Genomic DNA, 20,588 nt, shown 5'->3' with positions numbered 1-20,588 from the left:
TACGCAAACTGGGACATTACAGACGCCTTGCGTTGCGCAAGCCGATCTGCCGATCGACCGGCGGCAGTGCACGGGAAGGATCACAGCAAGTCGTCGATATCGTCAGGCATAGCGCCAACAAACTCCGATCGATCGATGAGTGCATCTGGCTCGGGCAAATTGAAAGTGCAACACACCGGCAGGAAGGTCTTCAGGTCTTCCGGCGTCCCCGGCGAGAAGGAAAAGGGACACACGGTCGGAACGGAACCCATTTTGCAAACCCCACGAGGGTGACGCAACACGGCGAACTGGCACCTTCAAGGACCCAGGCAGGCGTTCGAGGCGACCGGCGAAAGTGATGTAATTGGCCCGGCACAGGCTGCAACCGACGAGAATCAATGTCTTGAGCGCGCTTTCTTCGCCCTTCGCCCGGCTCTGCGTGCGTGCGTGCCAGCACCAAGTAATAGTTCCGCCACCCGTGGTTATTTCCCCGATCGGCCTCGCCAATCGCCGTACCATGGATGCTGTGTTCGCGCAGTAAATGTCAATCAAACACCCGGCGGCCCGGTTAAGTAAGCGGTTTTGCACTAATCTGCGAGAGGTGTGATCGACGCCGGAGAACAATAGGCCCCTCTATGTTCGGTGTGGCCCACCACGAGGATAACACGCGAGGTGCCTTATCGTGCAGCAGTGTGTTTTATGCGAGGCTCGCCTTCAGCGCACAAGCAACACAGGCCACAGGGCGTAAGGCGCGCCTAAGTGAGAAAGTGCATTTACGGTGCTTGGACCTACAATCTACTGCCACATACTACTGCTGAAGTGTGCACATGTTTGAACATCACATAAAATTAACAGTTTAGCACTCGAAAGCCTCCAACGCAGCCACCAACGGACAGGGAAGACACCGGCACCTCTCGCCGTCTGTGTGGAGTGTAATTTAAGTGTATGTGCCCGTGAAGCCCGCCCAGAGGACCCCGCCGTCAGCAGAAACATGAGCTTTAACACCTTCCTGCAGGTAAATAGCGGCGCCAATTCGGCGTGATGTAAGCCTTCGATTAAGATATTATTCCGCTCCAGACCGGAGCGATCGAGCTATTAAGTTGGTTACCCGATGTTTCGGTAATGGTTTCCTGTCTCCACGGGCGTCACCGACGCCTGTGACCTTTCCTGTGTTGTGCCGCATTAAATGTGTGCGCAACAATGGCTATCATTATCATTAGGCGAATCGCTGTGGTCGAGACCGTAGGGCGATTGTTTCGATTTAGCCGAAATGAGGATCGATCATTCCAGTGCCGATTGGATGTCGGTCACAGTCACAGAGTTCCGTTAAGACGATCGGCGGGCAAGCTATGGACGCTGGCTCTTGGAGGGGCTCTAATGCCACCGAGGCATTGATGCATCGGCACGCTTTATCGGCCAGAGTTGGCGGCCTTTTTGAATGCAAACATCGCCGCTGGCGAAACCGAAGATGATGAAGGAGGGTCAAAAAGCAATACGCGTAAATTTGCATACGCGAATAGCATCACGTACGCGCCTTGCGCTACGCAAGCTGAGGCCCCTGTTGGACCATCTTATCGGGCGGAGAGCTACAAAGAGGGCATAGAAGATTACTTTGCGGGTTCGAGCCACCGAAGATGATGCCAACGGGCTGCCCCTAGCTGAACAGAAAAGGAGAGAGAGCTGAGCGCCACCGAAATAGGTGTTAATGTTGCAAAGCTGAACTGCACAAAAACCGTTGTGTTGCGTGGTGATGAAAATGATGCCTATGAACCACGGCGCTCCTGACCCCGATTGGTGGTCGATTTTGTGTAACGAATGTTTAGTTTGCGGAAATTTTACCGTACGGGAAGCTGATCGCCGATCGGTCCCCTAAAATTGAAACCCGGAGAAGATCTCACATAGCAATCAGTCATTCAGTCGGATGGATTTGGGACGAAGTAAAATAGCGCGGAAATAAAAGTACCCGTATTGCGTTTCGGTATGTTCTAGTCAGAAAATCGGCGGCCCACACGGGCACCCACTGTGTCGGCCGAATGTTTGATGCTTCAAAGGCCACTGTCACCCATCTGAATGGGGCTGAGATATTTCCACCGCAATACCGAGTGTAGTATGCAAATGCTTTCGGTGTAAAAATAGGTAACCTTCTTACGGCCACACTCGGCCCGGCTAAGGTCAACCGTTTTTCCAGTAAACGCTCCAATTTTGCTGCTGCCACCGCTGTGGACCGTGAGCGCACCCTCCACATCGCTTAACATTTAAATCAGCTGTTCACGGTGGCGCTGCTGCTGCTGCTGCTGCTGTAGGTGATGGAACACGTTGATCGGCCTTTTGCCTTCGGATGATCGATCATTACAGTTGCATCGTTTGACTCGGCGCAATTTGCATGCCGCACACTCGGCGTCGGTTCAATGTTGACCACCTCCACCACCGTTTTGGCCGCCGTCGATTGCACCAGTCCAACGCTCCCTTCCATGGCAAGAACTAGAACTCAAATGGCAAAAACTAAATATTCCACCTGAAAGAAGTTTACGTTTCATCTCCGACCAGACTGTGACACAAATACAATGGGCCAGCTGGCTGCTGAGAATGAACGATGGCATCCACTGTGACCTATGGCATCGTTGGTGAGTTGGCCAGGGGATTGGTTTTCGCTAAATATAATTAAAGGAATGATCGTCCGGCACGCGACCGAGGAATGTTTGATCGCTATCGATTGGCTTGACGGGCAATTTCCATCCACATTCCTCATTCGCGGGACTGAAGCCAATTAACTGTTTAATTATGTAACCACCAGTCAATCATACTCAAACTCGAACGTATTCTTGTTTCTTCCTTTTATTGAAATGGGAGGCTGAAAAATCGCATAATGTTCAACGTTCCCTTGGGAGTCGAAAAATCGAAAGACTCAAAGCGACGAACCTCACATTTCTAGGGCACGGCTTGCACCGCCGATAAAAGATAGCGAAAAATCACACGGAATGCTGCATTTGCCCTTAAAACACTTTAATTAAACCCACCCCGGCAAACCGGTGGCGGCACCCTGACCAGTGCCCGACCCATTGCAAAACTCCCTCGCCGGTCGGGTCGATGCGTATCTTGCTTCATCGAGGTTCCCCATCGGTGATGGGCCTGGCGGGTAGCTGGGTGACGGACACATATCGGTGCAATCATTCACTGGGGCCACGCGCGAGGGGTGGGTAGCAATTCCCACCAAGAAGCTTGGCCAAAGCCCGGCGGTATTAGCCAACCAGGTTCTGCCGCTTACCCGCCCGGGCTATGTTGGGCACCGGAGAGCCCTGCAACGTCGTCGTGCTTATCTCGGATGGTTTCCAACCCCCGTTGGGCCGCTGGGTTTGCTGGCCACGAAAGGTGCGTGCGTGCGTGAGGCGACACCATTCTATGCTCGAGTTCACTTTTCGTTGCCGGCCATTTGCACCAGGTTTGTAGGTCAAACGCGGGATACCGTTTGACGAAATAAGCTTAAAGTCCTGGCCCCGGGTGCACGATAACAGAAACCCTTCGCTGTTTAATCTGCTTATGTTATGACTTCTGAGTCACCTGATTTATGCACAACTCGTAGAAATTGTGCCCTGCTCCACGGTGTGCCCCGGGGAAAGTGATCGTGATTTAGATCTTAGCTGGATCGGGACAACGCCACCGTTGAGATTGGTTGATTGATATAAAAAATGAATGACATTCTCCAGGCTGGCGGGCCTCTGGCGCACTTTCGGGCGCCTTTAGATGACAGTTGTTGATACATAAAGTTATGTTTGTCCTTTCGTCGGCTGATTGCACCCCGCGCCGTGCCTGTTATGCAATGCGGTCCGGGGCGACACACGGTACACAGGTACTCCCTCCTGGTGCATTATGCGATCGTGTACTGCGTTTTTACACGAAACCAACCGTATAATCAATCATGAGAGGTATAAAACAGATTATGCGCCATTTTTCACTTCAGGCATGATGTCTGGGCACGGTGGTTAGTAAGGTACGAACGTCGTCGCCAGAGACTATTACTATTATATCTATTATGGTTAGCCATTTCGTGTCAAGTCGAGTCTAGCAACATGCCATTAGCATGAAACGATGTTTGCGGAGTGACGCATGACGTATCAACTCATCAAACGGCAATGTTTAAAATCTGGATTAACCCATAAATTCTGGTGATGCCAAACACACTTCCCGAAGCTGCCAACAGAAGTGACCTAACGGTCCTATCGTAGTTCCCCATCGTAACGGGACTCACACGAAAATCTTTGTCATTCGCCTGTCGGGCTGGTGGTGAAACCCGTCAAACAACAACACCCCACAGCAGCCAGCAGCCGGGAGTACGTGACCTCTTCAAGCGCCGTGCCCACGTCACTACCTGCTGGCGCTTGCTGTGCTGCTGACTCAATCACGAAACAACCGCAAGATCCGGCACCTTTTGAGGCGACCGTAACAACGACCGCAGAACGTAGGCTTCCTCGTCAGACATTCTGAAAATAGCTCCCCGGTTGCAATTCGTTACGGCTCTGGCCGCGGTAGCAGCAAATGGCTAAAACAAATCCGCTTCCATCTAAAAATATCTCGCGGATCGCGCGGGTTTTATGATCGCTGGATCGCCTCACGTGTCGGACCAGAAGTGTTCTGGCGTCTGACCGCCCTGGCCGTCGGCTACTCATGCGCAATCTGCATCCGGATCTGCCAAGCGGTTCGAATTGAGCTACTAACTTTCTAGGCAAGCATTAGCATCGGCCCGAGCCTTCTTTCGGTGGCTGAACCCGGAGCCGAACCCGGATCCCACCCGGCTTCACATTCTGACTGCTGTGACGCATTGAGTCATCGGTTGGTAAATTTCCTACGCAAAGCGGCGGACGAAATGACACCCAGTGTGAGCAGCCACCGAGTGATCGTACACGGTGACAATGCCTTGCACCGGTGGCTGGTGACCGGAGTAGCATTAATTGCTATTGCCAAAGCCATGTAGCACACAATGGCGACAGAGAAAAACTATCGGCCCGATAAATCTTAATCATCGCAATGATGATGTGAAATGCCAGAGCCAGAGCTACCGAACAAAAGCGCAGCTCAATTCACTCGTCGCAAGATGTACTAGTGTGTTCAATAAGTTCTTTTCTTCGATAACAAAAGGGCGTGCTACGAGCCTAATGTTTTATGCTATATTGTTACACTCTTCATATGAACGTATGAGAATTTTCATTCCAATCGGTCACTTAATTCTTATTTGACACGCCATTTAGTATCGGCATGTATTCGTTACAATGGACAAAAATCAAGTATCGTGCAGTGATTTTTTTTGCAAAGTTTAAAAGTAAAGGAAAATTATGAACGAATGTTGAAAGTGTATAAGGACTCTTCGCCTTCAATTAGGGGGTTAAAAGAGGGGTGCCTGAATATAAACGTGGTCGTAAGAGCCTTCCAGAAGATCCACGGTAAAAACGACAAAAAAAAGACACAACGCCTGAAATCTTGGAAAAAAATACAAGATATGCTATTGAAAACACTTAAAGAGATTTAGTATAAGGCCTAGCCATCTCATTGAGCAGTATAACCAATATTTTGACTGAAGTTTTGAGTTCCTAAAAACTGTTTGCAAAAGGTCACCAAGAGCAATTAGAAAATGGCAAAAATCCATGAATTAAAGTTCGGATTGTTGCAGTATCCACCGTATTCACCAGATTTGAACCCTAGCGACTTCCATCTGGTTTTAGACCCAAATAAATCGTGCGTGCACAACGTTTTTCATCAAATAATGACGTCATAGCACCTGTAGAAGCGTATTTTGAAGCCTTCCCAGTTTTTCATTTCAGGGATGGTATTCTTTAATTGGAATCTCGTAGGATCAAGTACATCGATGTTCAGGGAGGCCATACTGAAACAACGTGAATTTCAAACCATAAAAATGTATTTTTATTATCGAAGCAAAGAACTTATTCAACAGCCTAGTATGTTCCGATGGCAAGATGGTCCGGTGAAATCGGTAGCATAATCTGTTGTCACTTTTTATTCAATCAACCATGCCCCATACGGACGGCCGGGCAGATGGAAAGGTCTTCCCCGCTGGGCAGAGAAGCGCTTCGAGAGGGCAAGGAAAAAGTGGAAGCACTGTGCAAAGATGCGCCCACATGATAAAAACAATGTTCCATTGCGACAACGAGCGCCCGCGCGCAAGAACGTGTACACTCTCTTGTTTTACGAGCCACCCAGGGCTGGTGGGAACAGAGGCAGCTCTGCAGCTCACAATGTAGTGCAGTTGTTGCAAAGCGAATCGGCTAGAGGCCGCGCGCGTACCGGGATTGCCTCCTTGGAACTGCGGTTGTGGCAACATTTGTTGGCTGCAAACATTCTAACAAACGACACGTTACATGGTTGTAGCTGCTTTTATCAGCGCACAATGCTGTGGAGAAGGTTTTTTGCGCCCCTTCTGTCACTACCCAGTTGCCCAGGCCGGTGGTGATTGCGTGGACTAGGGCGATTAGTTCTTCAAATCGGCTACCATCAGTTTTTATGTTGAGTTAATTAATTGTACGCATTGTTGTAACGTCATGCATAAGAAAGCTCCGCCTTAAATGGCTTGCATCAAATCGTGCATTTTGAAGCCCTTTCAGCAGCTTGGTTCAAAATAGCAACCAATTCTTCGGGGGCCCACAATCGGATATACTACCGTCGAGTCAAGAGCACTTGTCTGGTTGGCTGCATACTCAAAAATCGACGGAACCCGTGGATCTACAAGCGGTGATCGTGATGTGAATGCCGGGTGCCGTAGTCCCCACGTTGTCGTAGGTCACAGCACCGCACAGCTCCAGCCGGCGGCGACGACGACGACGTCGTAAACGTTTGCGTCGTAAGACAGGAATTTTTATCCGCCATCGGCCGCCCGTTCAGTGCCAACGAAACTTCCTCGAAAACATTCGTTCACCGCGCCAACGGCATGCGTCACGTCGTCGTCGAGCCGGATATCGAGTCGGTTCCTAGGGTCATAAATCAGATATTAGAATAAGGTCAACGGCGCAAAACGACTTGAGTCGTGCTACAGAGACAGACGTCCCCGCAAGTGCCTACGGTTGGACTGCAGTTACAATAAAAACCGGTCAAATTTTATGATCAAATTTCATAAGGCCCCGCCACGGGATGCATTCGCAAACTATTCATCACACCGATTTGCACGCACGAGGTTGCGAATTCATAAATTTTACTTACAACATCCGCGCCGAGGTGATGATGCTTGGCCACCCTCCAGAGAGAGGCGTATAATTTTCCCCCGCGAAGGGCTGAACCACAGCGCCACAAACACTACGCCACCCCGGCTCGATCGCCTGCGAGGTTCGCGCTGTGGCGCGCGTTGAAGTCGTTCGTTTCTGTGTCAGTGGGTAATGGAGCAAACAACATTTCCTTCTTCGGGCCGGTCAGACGTGCCAGACCCGGTGCGGTGGCCCCCCCTCTGGGGGTGAGATTTCCGACGCGTTCTCGGCTCGTCTGTCGATTGTTTTGTGCCTACCACGTGACGATGAGCGACGGCTTATTGTATGCTAATCGCGTTTCGGACCGGGGCGAAGACGTTTGGACCAGCCGAACCGCGGCGCGACCTTCAATGGTCTCCGAATTAGGAAAATTATTTTTGGACCCACAACAAGCGGCGCGCCACGCCGGGCGAGCCGATAATTATTTAAATATAATGTGGAAGAATTATTCAAAAAAGAGCTTGTCGTAATAATCCGCCACAATAGAGACGCCACAAAATCGCTTTCGTGCAATTTTGAAATGGACTCACTTTGGTAACAAGCCGCAGGTCCGCAGCACTCGTGACGTGTCAAAAGATCACCACCGTCTCGGGATGGATTTCAGCACGGCACATTTCGTGTGTACGTGCATCACGATCCGCAGTGACATCGTCTCGTAACCTTTAACACCGCGCCACAGGCCTGACTGACCCTGTGCGAAGAATTTCTTCGGCTCTAGGCTGGTGACGACCCAATTTGAGACCTCGCGCGTATCCTGCGCATCATTGTCTGTCAGTCAGTGGCACTGGCGCGGAGCTAACAGTGTTGTCGTTGGTTGGTGACCCAAACCAAACGCGAGACCAACCTTAACCGAAATCCCTTAACGACTGGCAAGCAAGTGGAATCAGAGAACGATTATCATAAAACAGAACATGGGTACGAAAGGGCACTACCGAGATGCCACCGACGAGCGGGTGTCGGTTTCAAGCCAGTCCGAGCGCTCCCGGTACAGTATACACCTCGCGTGAACCTCGGTTACATCAGCCGTTTCACCACGTTCAAAAACCACGTTTCGAAAAGCCACGCTCGTAAAGCTTCTCGCGCCGTGCTGCGCAGGACATCCCTGGAGTGCCGTTGCGGTAGAGAGCCTTAATTGACACACCGCGCGGATGCTGGCAAAACCGTTGCATCGGCCGCGGCGCTCGTAAACCTCAAGCACACACATTTTAAAGCCGAATGTCACTTTGTCGCTGTTGAAAAGCTTTCAAAACAGGGGGTTCAAGCAAAGGGTGATTAACAGGTCAAAATGAAACGCCGAGCCCCCTGACATCGCGAGTCTGAGATTTACGCCACGGTATGCAAAAGGACACGCTGCGTTCTGGCCCGAGATCGATCCGTGACGGCTCATTAGAATATTTTCATTCTAATGCGCCTCCTCGAGCGGCCACCTCGAAGGCCAGTCACATTGGAATTTCCCGAAAGCGTGTCTCCGCTAGCGGGGCCAATGAATCGTCGAATCGTATGCCAATCAATCGGTGGCTAGAGCCGGACAGACAACTCCGGATATGGTTCACAAAGGAACGGAAGGAACGGAAGTCTCCGTGGAGGTTCAGCCGGAGCCGCAAAGTAGCTGTCGATTGGGTAGCGACAGCTACTTTGCGGCAATCGGCGCCGGATCGCCGGAGAAGGCCTGGAGGTCGACGACGCGATCGATGCGATTGATCTGTAGATTGATAGATTGCCTTCCGAGTAGAATAGCGGCCGCTTGGTAACCTCACGCTGAGTGGCAGTCAGTTTCATCAAAAACACTTCCAGTTCGCTCGGGATGCCATTGTGAGTCAAACAATGGGCATCTTGGCGGATTGGCGGTTTTAGCACCTCAGCGACACCGCGCTGGGTCGACAGGGCAACCCTCAAATGTTTGTAGAAAATGTTTACAAAAGTTCTTATTTCATGCCAAAAAAATCACCATTTTGTGGTTTGAAATTGTGAAAGCAAAAAGAGGGCACGACGGACCCGTAACTGGATACCTCGATCAGCGACACGGTTCACGTTGGTATCCCCGGGGTTATCGGGCGCGGCTCGAGTGTAACGTTACCCCGAAGCTTAGGCGTGCCTTCCTTCCCACCGGCCGGACCGGGCCGTTTGGATGGAGCAATGACTGACACTCTTGCGCCCATTTGCTTTTAGTACTGCGACGAACAAATTGCCTCCACGGCGGGCCACTATCGCGCCACCGAGGGAGGTGGTGCTGGTTTCTGCTGACCTTGGCATAATTATGCAATCAGCTGTGCACGAGATACCTCCCTCCGTGGCGCCGGCGATAGAGCTGGCCGGGCGGTGAAGTTCATCCCCGGACGGGTGTGCGGCAGCTGCCAACGCTTTAGAAGAATATTATCATACAGTAGCAGCAGCAGCAGCAGCAGTCACTGAGAGGTGCTGGTCCTCGGAGTGGTCATAATGAGGCAGAAAACAGCACGGGCAAGTGGCATCAAGTACTAGCATCCGTCATTGGCAGCCGACCGTCCGTCTGGGTGGACGGGTACGGAATTATCATGTTTTCTCTCAACGGTTCATACTTCAGCACGTAAGCGGCCCTTTCAGTGGATAGAGCATTGGGTACTTGTATAGGGTGTTAATTTCGTATAGTTTAAGTTGAAGACTCACCACCTTGGTAATAAGTTTCAAATATTTCCCAATTTCCTGCAAGCAAATAGCGGCCCATTTCGAAAACGTCAAGGTTTTTACCAAAAATTTTCAATTTCCAGATTGAAGTTTGACATTTTAAAAATCAAGTAAATCCTAGTTTAAAATCCAAGCACTCGATGGATCACCCTATAATGTGAAAATAGCATTGGGAGTGCCGGCGGACCTACAGCACACCGTGCGGCCCCTGCATCAGCCGGCCGCATGTGCATGGATTGATGTATGCAACACTTAATTCGCCAAACAAATCATGGCAGAAAACATTGTCATTTTGCGTAAACCTAATTCACTCGCCGCAGTGGTCTGTAATTAGTTACGCGTGCGCTTTGATCACGCTTTGCTCACAGCAACACCAGCAGCCCAGCATAAATTATGCGTTCTTATTCACTGTTTTCTTGTGTCTCCCTCTCTCTCTCTCACTCACTGTCTCTCTGTTGCAGGTTAGTATTGGCGATGTGGCCGTACGATGGACCGAGTGCCACAGAAAAATCCCCAAGCACGTCTATCCCACTCCGAGCGCGCTGCTCGGAGATCGAACGGGCCAGAAGGCGGGTGGCCTCTTGGCCCAGACGTTCAGCTTCGATTCAATTACATTCAAACTCGTGGCTCCCAGCCCCCGGACTTAGAACGGAGTCCTAGCGGCTAGCCGGGGAATGGGGCTGGCGCTCTGGCACGGCCGTTGATGGATTATCATCCTTCGGTGGCCCGGCTCACGGGCTGGCTGGCTGGCTGGCTGGCCGCCAGCACAGCTCCTCCTGTGTAGCATTGAATAATTATTACTGTTATTAGTGCCGAAGGTTGGTGGGGACCGCCGGAACCGTGCTCCAGACGCTCGGTAGCACTCACGACGCTCGGTCGGTTAGGAATTTACTTGTGTGGTTCCGGCGGCCACGGGCACGTCCTTCAGCGGGCGGATCGTACCGAACCGAACCGTCGTCGTCTAGGTCACCGATAGGGGCGCAGTAGCAGTAGGTTAGTATTATCACGAGCCGCACGACGAATCGTCATCGTCGTGGCCGCCGACCGGATGACACATAAATCGTGCCTAAGCGCATATGCGCGCCCCCACCATGTGGCGGTTGTCATCGTTTTCGCGGTCACGGTCCGATTAAAAGCCACCGGCCGCCTCAAGTCCAACTCGTCGCCGATGTTTCTATCCATTTCTTTATTTATTCCCCCGAACACCGCCACGCTAGCTGGGCACAGCGAGCTGCAACGCATCGGTGATCCGTGGCTTCACGGCCACACATGTGCCGCGGATGCAAATGCACAAACAAGTTCAGCCACATAACAAGCCGCCGCCGCATTAGGTGCATTCTCATTTGCATACGGGTCCCGATCGGGGGGGTCTTCGAGAGTCCGAGGAGTTCCATGCTCATCCTTATCTTGCGATTGGTGCCAACACGTGCTGAACGCGCGCGATGTGATTGTTTTATGATTTTTCATAACTCTTTAACCTTAGTGATGTTCACGTCACCGTTTAGGCCTCCCCACCCGTGCGCTGGTGGCCTTGTTGACCGTAAGCATCGCGGGGGCTCCCAAAATAAAATCGCATTGTTTGCGCTGCTCATGATCGTTCCTCAACACCTTGGGCTTCGTTCCCAGTCCGTAAGGCTACCGCTGGACGGAGGTTATCATCATTCTGCTGGCCGCCGAGGTGTGAACCATTCTTTGGGCGATGTGCAGCGGCGACCTTGGTGCGGTTGCCCAAGTTTACCACAGGGTTTCGCGGGTGTGTTGTCGTAAACGTTCAAAACGCTGGGGAAAACTGAAGCAGAATGCAGAGGGGAAACAATACATGATGGCCGCGGGGAGGCGAGTAATTGGGCTAGAAATCGGCACAAGGTTCGCGTATAAATTGGCCAACCACAACCCGTCCGCTGTCGCGGAGACTGTCTTGAGGTTCTGGCTCTGAGTACACCAAGAACGGCCCAGAACGCCATCCGACGTGCCGACGTGCTGTCAATCCGCCCTCCTGGGTGTCTCGATAAGAGAGGCCCCTCTAGAGTAGTGGCATTGAAGTTTTTGGGGGGAATTCCGAACCACTTCACCGCCGGCGGAGCATCTGTCGAGGTTGTCTTGAGTTCTCGTCGAAAGGTCTTTATTTGCGAGCCGGAGTATGCAAACAGCGACGACGACGACAAGTTGGTTCCCCCCAAAAGGCTACTTCAATGGAATTTAAATGTCAAAGAAAAGCCCCGGATCTGGCAACCCGCTAAGGGGTTCGGGCATCCCATGTGGACTGCAATGGCGAGCTCGCAAAAATTACCGTTCGAAGCCGGTCGCGGGCATTTACCCAAACTCCAATGATTTGAAACGCAAACAAAGTCACCGATCGACGACGGTACATACCCGTGCCGATGATGACTAACCTCCCTCCGTGGTTCTCCACAGAATCATTTGGCAAACTGTTCTTCTACTCGGCCTACCGGTTGCCCTTCCAATCGATGGCCAATCCCGGCCTGGCCCACCACCAATTTGCGGCACGGCCATCTAAAGGCGCATGCAGTGTTTGCACCGGCGGGCGCCACCAGGCTGTTATTGATCTGCAAATATGCTTCTGTTTCCGATACGTGGCCAGATCGGGCGCCATTCTCTTTCCACCACGACACGCTGGGTGAAGCTCACCTATTTACGCCACCCCGTCATGGGTTTGTCTGTTTGGTTAGCACTGATCCATGCGACCAAAATTTGCAACCAAATGTACGAATAGCTTCACATTTCGGCAGCAAGATACATAAACTGTAAGCAGAGAGCTAGAAAAAATTACTAAATCTATGGGCAAATTTCAAACCCAAATCGGTTCCAACAGACCTTCGGTAAATGAAACGCTGACTAAAAATAGACAACCAACGCAGGGCACGTGGCGACCACGAGCGCATCTCGGTGTTAGAAAGTACTTTACGCGATTCAACGGGTGATCAATCGTCTCCCACCTTCACACGTTTGCACAATTAATCTTCGCGCCACCGTCGAACCGCAGCCGCGCACATCCTTTCGCTTGATTTCCGCGCGCATTAGAACGTGAAGCGTGGCATTCGCACCCGGATCACCCGGCGAACAGTACGAGAGCGTAACCGAGAGCATCGCGCGAGTCCAAGTTCAGGGAAGCTCCTTTTGGGAACATTCCACACGTCACGCCACGCGTGTAGCTACGGGTGACGCTCGATACACGGCGGCACGGCTCCAGCACCACCTAGTAGCCTGCGCCACCGGCGATCGTGTAACCTTCACATTCGCGGTCGCGATCACTACCGTTTCGCGGAGTTCGCTCGGGTCGTGGAAGAAATCGAGATCCATACGTTGGTCCGCAGTCAACGCGAACGTCACCTTCCGGGCTCGACTGTATCGGAAAGATTGTATCGAACCGGATCGACACTTTGTTGCGCCAGCTGTGCTAGGGAAATTATCGCGTGTACGATCATCCCACGATGACAGGGCTAATAGTAGCCACAATTAGTTTGTCAGCCAGTTGTCCGTATCCTACTGAGCTAATGTGCACGTGAGAGGACCAAAAATGATTAGTTTAACTTGTAGTCACACGATCCTGCGGTATGTTACGGAGTAAGGATATTGTCATTCTGCAGCCGGTGACTTAATAGAGCCACGCACCCCTGCAGATCACACGGAAACACCGCGCCCGGAGGTGCGCAAATCCGTGACAAAGACATTCCGTTCCGTAGCCTCCCCGTTATGTAACCCCATCGTTACGGCATCGGCTTCGCGTTCGCGAAAGAAGTGCGCCCAACGGGTGGACAATTAGTGGTGAATTGAGAGGCGAAATCAAAACCGTTGTCCACCATTTCACTCGGCCAAATAAATCGGCCGTCGAACGCTCGGTTACGCATCGGCCTATGTTACACCCCCTGTGACTCACAGTGGTAGGGTGCACAGGAGTGACATTGAAAGCTGGTTGTTTGGCGAAGCTGTCCCGGGGGGCCGTGGCCGCTTGGGGGTCGTCTGGTTTGAAGGTGGCACTTTTACTGTCCTACTGCGCCGACGCCCTCGAGTTAGCCGCCGGGCCGGGCCGATGATGTAGTGGCAGGGATCAACTCAAATTTAATTATCTTTTTCCGTTATGCAACCACCCGGCCCGGCTGCAGTCTCGTTGCCGTGGCGTTATGTTTCGTGGACTGTTGTTTCGTTGAGGCATTAACAATAAAAAAAAATCAAGATTCGATGCGATGCGCTGACCGTCGCTAGAGTTGGGCGGGGCAGTTCATCGACCAGTATTTCATCACTGACGATGCTTGTCAACATCGTCATCGTCAAGGGCCTCGAGTCCGAGTGACGATCAAGGTTACGCCCGGTACGGTGTGCGTTGTGGTTGATGCAACGCCCCGAGGAAATCCGCTTTTAAACGATGGATCCATAATTGTTTGTGTTGTTCTTTTTCGATCCTGCATCATATGTTGTAGAAAACTTTTGAACTGCTCGGATCTGATTAATGTTTCAATTGACTGTCGAATTCTCCCGTCTCTTGGATTGACTGAATTCAACTGTCCGACCCGATCGTGCATTCCAAGTTGCTTCGTCAAACATTGCGCGCGTTTATTGACCTCACGCACCATTCTGCGCCGTGCATGCGTCAGGCCATGCGGGTGATTCACTTTCGCGCCAACGTGACGATATATGAGGAAAATCCGGTCAGTTTGCGGAACATCCTACTCCATCGCCGCGGTCAGTCAACTTACACGGCGACAGGATTCTCCGACTTCTGATCAGCATACCAAATACGAAGCGCCGCCGATCGAGAACGAGGATGAGTCAACGGAATGCACAAAACTAGTCCACCCGTGGGTCGCCCTGGTCAGTCAGTGCTTTTCGTGCGGCGCGACAACGGTCTGTTTTCGGGCGAGTTTGGGCGACACTTTTGGGCAACGATCGGTGAGTCCGCGTTGGCGGATCGTCAGAATATTCCGTGAGTGAACAGATAAAACCCCTAAACGGTAATGTAACATCCAATCGGTTCTTTGGGAACGGGTCGTGGGGAATCGTTCAACAACGCTTTTTGCCATCGTCGTATCTTTATCACTCGAAATCCTTCCAACGGGACGGTTAGCTCCAAAGTTACGATAGAAAATAGGCTCAATATATCCGTCAACAGGTTCCAATCGGTAACACGTTTGCGCGTCATTAGGTACACCACTGTCAGCGCCAAATATATGTGCTTGTCTTCCTTGGCTGCGCATTCTGTTTTTGCTATAAAATAAGAAGTAAAAAAATTATGTATCATCGAAGAAGGGGCACATTTTTACGTTCAACCTCGAGACATCCGTGTCGCTTCATGGCGACTACGCAGAAGAAAGAATCCGCAAGAACGGTCACAGATGCCTACAGTTATAGTGACCGCAGCCGGGTCGAGCTGGAAGGTACGAACCTGTTTCCGGGAGTTCGTTTCGGTTGTTTTGGACACCATTGTCATCCGCCTTCTGACTTCTTTTCTTCCCATTTGTAAATCCCCCCGCACATAGGGGATTCCGTTTCGTTTCGCTACGCTACGTCCTTGCCCGCGACGGTGGCCGGCTAAATCGCTGGCCTAGCCGTCAGCTGGAAGTAGGAAGATTCACGTTTGAGGTTTAATGGCTCCGCTACTATCAACAGCAGCGCAGCGCAGAGAGAGAGAGACATAAAAAACCGCAACAAATGTTGTCTTCGCGAGCCTTCGCCTCCAGGGGGCAAGGTCGCGTGTCTCGATCGCTTGGGTGAATGTGCCCCCATCGTCGGTGGGTCCGCTGCAACAGGGAAGAAGATCTCGAGAAACTTGGACTTGGAGCGGTTGCGGCAATTGTGTTTGGATAGTGCCAGTTTTTTCGCTCCCAATCAACAGCTTAAGTGCGAATCCTGGGCAAAAAAATAAGATAAAAGGAAGCGAATGCCACATTACAGCCGTAGCCCATCTGCCCGGTGCATAGGCAAGCAATCGGGTGGATTGGATCGGCCAATTGATGTGGACGATAAATAACCTAGGAAGACATGGTGCTTGCTGCGCCGGTCCATTCTCTAGTTGAAAAACAACTATCGATCCGGCACACCATACGGCAATATTTCTTTATTTTTTATATAAGAACATAAACATATCATTTAAAGAAGCGGTGGCGCATTAAAACCAGCGAGAAGTAAGGTTTCCTCCTCAGATAATGAATAACAATATCCATCACACTGTGACACGCCTGTCTTGGATGCCTCCTGCGCGATACGGGTCCTAGCTTTGGCAAGGCCACTCGCAACTACCACTCAACACGCGACACACAAAAGTGAGCCACTTTTAAAAGTATCTTGACCGGCGGTGTTAACAACACGGAAGCATCGGCTTCATCGAGCGGAACGATAATCGGTGGGCCGCTCAAACTGACGGACAGGTCCCCGGCCGGCGATTGCGATTGCCTGCGACAGCCACCACGAAGATGAACGGGGAAAAAAGTTGAAGCTATGCTAAAAGCATTGTCATTAAGATAGTTCGTTTCAGCTAGTAGACGGCAGTGAACCGTGCCGCCATAGGCACTTCGGAAAATTAATCAACATGTCAAAAGAACCACATCTAACCGAAAAGAACGGAAGACTGCTGGCAATTTAATTATTTGGAATGTAAAAACAGGATTGTTTCTGCCCCTGGTCCTCAGCTTCACCTTTTACATAGATTTTTAAACGAAAACGAGTACCGCCTTGAATGAATCCTCCCTAACAGATTGGATCCATATGCTCATCATATCCTGGTAGTTCTAATTCGAGTCATAAATCAGACTACACACAGAAAGCCCCAAGACATATCCCGTTTCATTCGGATGGGTTGAAAAAAATAAGCGCAGGCTTTTTCCGGGAACGTCAGACACCACCGCCGACAGTGTTGCTAATTGCAACGCAAAGTCAGCCAACGAACCCGGATTCTTAGTGCTGGTCCGTTTTACCTTCGATTCGCCCGCCGGCACCAGGCGATGAGTTCTTTAAGCCGGAACACACTGTCTTCATCAGCGCTATCTGACCATCTTTCGCCGTTCCTGCCGCTCCGGCCGTGACTCCCAGCCTGGACTGGGTGGGCTGTGTCTGTCTGTAACTCATCAGGAGAGGCGGCAAAACGATCGTTGTGGTTGCTTCTTCCGACCACATTTGGTTCACTTTCCCAAGAAATCCTTTGGCTGCTCGTGCGGCACCGAAGGCAGAAACTCCGAAACTCGGTGAACCATCACGACCAAGGTCGTTCAATTAGCGGGCCATCAAATCAAAGTCCAAAAATAAACCAGTAGCGGCCAGCAGAGTCACCACCAGCCCCAGCAAGGTTCGGCTGCGGACACAACATCAATATACGGAGCAAAAGAACAAATAACCCCTCTCTATCGGATGGTGCCCGTGCACATCGCGGCGTTTTTCGAAACGACCCAAAAGGAGCTGCTTGAAAGTGTATGCCACAGCGTAAAGCGGAAACCGCTGAACACCTGTACCACAAGGCTGGTCTGTGGAGTCGTAATAATCGCAGTTCGACCCATGGGATCATTCCCTTTTCTCGATACATCCGTTCACCGCCTCCAGGTCGTCTGGAGTGGAAACATCACCCGCAGCACACACCGCTCGTGAGTGGGTTTCGAGGCGATGCCACGGAAAAAGTCGGCAATATGCATTTTGTCACTCCTTCGCCCTTCGCAGTGCCGAACGGGGAGTGTCACAAACCGGTGACCACTGGTCGGATAACGCAAGCAATGTGACTGCACCGAAGAAGGGATTGCGCAATCCGGGCGTGGAGTGGTGGAACATGCGGAACCAACCAGCACCAGTATGGAGAGCACCCGGTAACCGCGGCAGGCGCAACAGCTCTCGACCGTTGTCCATTTCGACTAGCGAAAAGAGACTGCAGTTCGTGCCGGCTGCTCCACAACTCGACCGGTTGGGAGTGGCGGCAAAGTATGGCTTTATCCCAGTCTCGTTGCTTGGCCCCTCTTTCTGTTATTAATTGTTTAATTTATATTGACCATTGTGAGCGATGGACACGGACACCCATCAGCTGGCGGCACCACGGAATGGTGGTGTCGAATGGTTTATCTTAAACCGGTAACGCTTTCGGTTTGGCTGCACTTTTTCGCCTCAAGGTGCTGTTGAGTGGACTGTGACTCTAAGAACTTAGTTACTTCCCCATTCCTGGAGCGCAATTGTTATAAAACATTCATATGATATGCAATGCCATAACAAGTGGAGATCAAACACAAATTGCTGGACTATGTTCGACCGAATTCCATCCATCCAGAAGCTTTCACTGACGGTCGAGGACAATCGAGGTCGAATCAAGAGGCGGATCTGCGGGTGAATTGTGTACTATTTTCGCAAGCCTCTGCCATGGCCAAATAATTTCCCTTTACTGTACATCGATGCTTTTACTTATTACAAGTTTGATGATCCAAATGAAGTCAACAATTAATGTAAGGCATAACTATGACTAACAACAACCGGAACTAAATCCCTTAATCCCCCTTTTCTACCGATGCTTGCAGATGACCAACAGTTGGGAGGCAGCTCGCGCTTCGCTAGGCTCCATCACTGGGAGCAGTAATTCAGCACAGTCCAACCCGCAACAACAGCAGCCGAAGCACAAGCAGCAGAAACACTTTCCATCACCGGCCGTGCCGTCCGGTGGTGGAGGAAGCTATAATTATTTCGATGGTTCCTTCAATGCCAATGCCACCATCGATCGCACAAGCCGTCGGTTACGACGGGCCAGTTACGCTAATCGGAGCTTCATGTACCACGGTGAATACCACCACGGTGGTGCCGAACGTGTTCTGGTGGCGGACACTTTCGGTGATACCGGCGGAACAGTTGGCCGTTTACCGTACTTTGTCGAACCAACCTACCGCTCGCTAGAGTACGATAGGCGGCAGCGTCGACGGCACAGCGTGCACCAGTTGGCCAGCACAAACCCCTCGAAACTGGACGACCTGCGGCAGCGCTTCGACGAGTACAATTCTTCGGCTGCCATTCCCAGGAGTGCGTACTACGGCTACTACACGCTCGATCGGCACCAGCAGCGATCGCGCCAGGTGGCGAACTCTCCGTCACCCCTTGGCGTCGTCCACTACGGGAAGCCTTTGGTGTACGGGCAGGGCGCACGCTACAGTGGCAGCCGATCGTTGGATCGCTACCTGGCCGAGGAGGAACGCGACCAACCGAAGGGACCGAAAAGAGGCTCCCGTTCCTCGCAAGGCTCAACCGACAGTAACAACAGTTCACACGTAAGTCACGCTGCTCCGACAAATCGGAAAGAGACCGCTACATTTAACTCCGCTTCCTGTTCCCCAGAGTGCATCATCCGGGTCGCTACTGCTGACGGTAGCAAACCTTGAGACCTTTGCCAAAATACATCGCAAATCGGCGGCTGCCGGTTCCTCGAAGCTGGACGGAAGCAGCCGAACCCTGGAGAAGTATCTCGCCTCGACCTTGGACCTCGTCCCGCATCACGGTACGATTGGGCGTCGGTCGCGCTACAACAGCAACATTTTGCTACCGCACAACGATGAAGACGACGAAGTCGACGATGATGCGGCAAGCGGCCATCCTGCCGACCATGCAGCCATCGACTACCGGAAGGATGCGCTTCACCAGCTGGGCACCACGATCGTTCCGATCGACGAGATTTCCATCGACGAAGGCGAGGGTAGTGGAAATGGAAGCGAACAGCAGCTCCAGGTGGCCGGACCGGGAGGGGCAACGACCAGCCTGGTGTCTCCGTTTCGATCGTTAAAAGCCAAGGATCCGGACTCGGTGTCCGTGGCCAGCTCGACACACTTTACCATGGTGAACGGTGTCGGTGGTCCACAACGGGTACCAAAGAGCGGGATCTGTTCCAGTGGCCATCAGATAACGATACTGATTATGACGATGAGCTTCATCTTCATGATCGGTATTTGTGCGGCTGTTTTTCTGCTCGAAAGTAAGTACCGTGAAGCTGATCTTAATGATTGACTGTGCATGATTTTCACCTTGATTTTTCATTCTAGTGCGGGCGAGGGATATGCCAAAGTAAGGGACAACATCTTCCGAGAGAATGCCGAGTTCCGGCGGTTACGTTCTCCCGCATAGCAGTAGTAAACGAAAACTGATAGATTAGCGCTGCCACGCAACACAACGTTGCCATATGATACATTCTATTGCTCTGTAGGTTTATACCGATGTTCACCGTTTAGTTCTATGTTCTTTAAGAGGCGCTGCGTATACGTCCCGCTCATTCCTTCCTCTCGGAACATGATGTAGTAGGATAGTCAGAGACCCGAAAGAGCGCAGCTACAGATCACTCCATTCCAAATGATTTCATTGTCCACCCTTTTGGCTAATGCTGGTAAACGGGATGTGTCGCGGTAACATTATTTTTGACTTGCCGTGCAAAGTTTTTCACGCGGAAACAGTATCTAGTATCGATGACGTATAGCCTTAGTTGATAAGATGCCAAATGTGCCTCTCGTGTAGATATAGATTCCGCCCCTCGAGCGTACGACCAGTTAATGTCGCCGTAGACAACGGTTTTCTGTTTCGCAGCTCTTTACAGGTGTTCATGTAGTTGTCTACCCAGTCTACGGTGGAATTTGGCCAATCTACTTTCCTTTCCTGTTATCTTCGCTTCACTGATTTAGTTCTGTGATATTTATTAAATTATTTATAGGTACGTCAACAAGATAAATGATGAAACTTAAAATGAAA

General features: G+C 51.3%; 1 protein-coding gene across 1 annotated transcript; it reads left to right on the top strand.

Annotated features, from left to right (window-relative positions):
• Positions 1–881: 881 nt before the first annotated feature.
• LOC131216617 (uncharacterized) lies at positions 882–20,508 on the top strand. The gene is made up of 4 exons (XM_058211153.1): positions 882–994; positions 18,389–19,126; positions 19,194–19,824; positions 19,892–20,508. The coding sequence occupies exons 1-4, from the start codon at positions 971–973 to the stop codon at positions 19,915–19,917; spliced, it is 1,419 nt and encodes a 472-aa protein (XP_058067136.1). The 5' UTR covers positions 882–970; the 3' UTR covers positions 19,918–20,508.
• The last annotated feature ends 80 nt before the right edge of the window (positions 20,509–20,588 follow it).

This window comes from Anopheles bellator, chromosome 1 (genome assembly GCF_943735745.2).
Source record: "Anopheles bellator chromosome 1, idAnoBellAS_SP24_06.2, whole genome shotgun sequence".
Taxonomy (NCBI): domain Eukaryota; kingdom Metazoa; phylum Arthropoda; class Insecta; order Diptera; family Culicidae; genus Anopheles; species Anopheles bellator.
Note: the sequence above shows the minus strand (reverse complement) of the source record. Positions and strands in the feature narration are given on the sequence as shown.

What these genes read in the sequence shown, in the direction of transcription:
- LOC131216617 (XM_058211153.1), top strand. Translation starts at nt 971, where the DNA reads ATGAGCTTTAACACCTTCCTGCAG. An exon ending in ACAGTAACAACAGTTCACAC is followed by an intron (nt 19,127 to 19,193) that starts GTAAGTCACGCT and finishes CCTGTTCCCCAG; the next exon opens with AGTGCATCATCCGGGTCGCT. An exon ending in GGCTGTTTTTCTGCTCGAAA is followed by an intron (nt 19,825 to 19,891) that starts GTAAGTACCGTG and finishes TTTTCATTCTAG; the next exon opens with TGCGGGCGAGGGATATGCCA.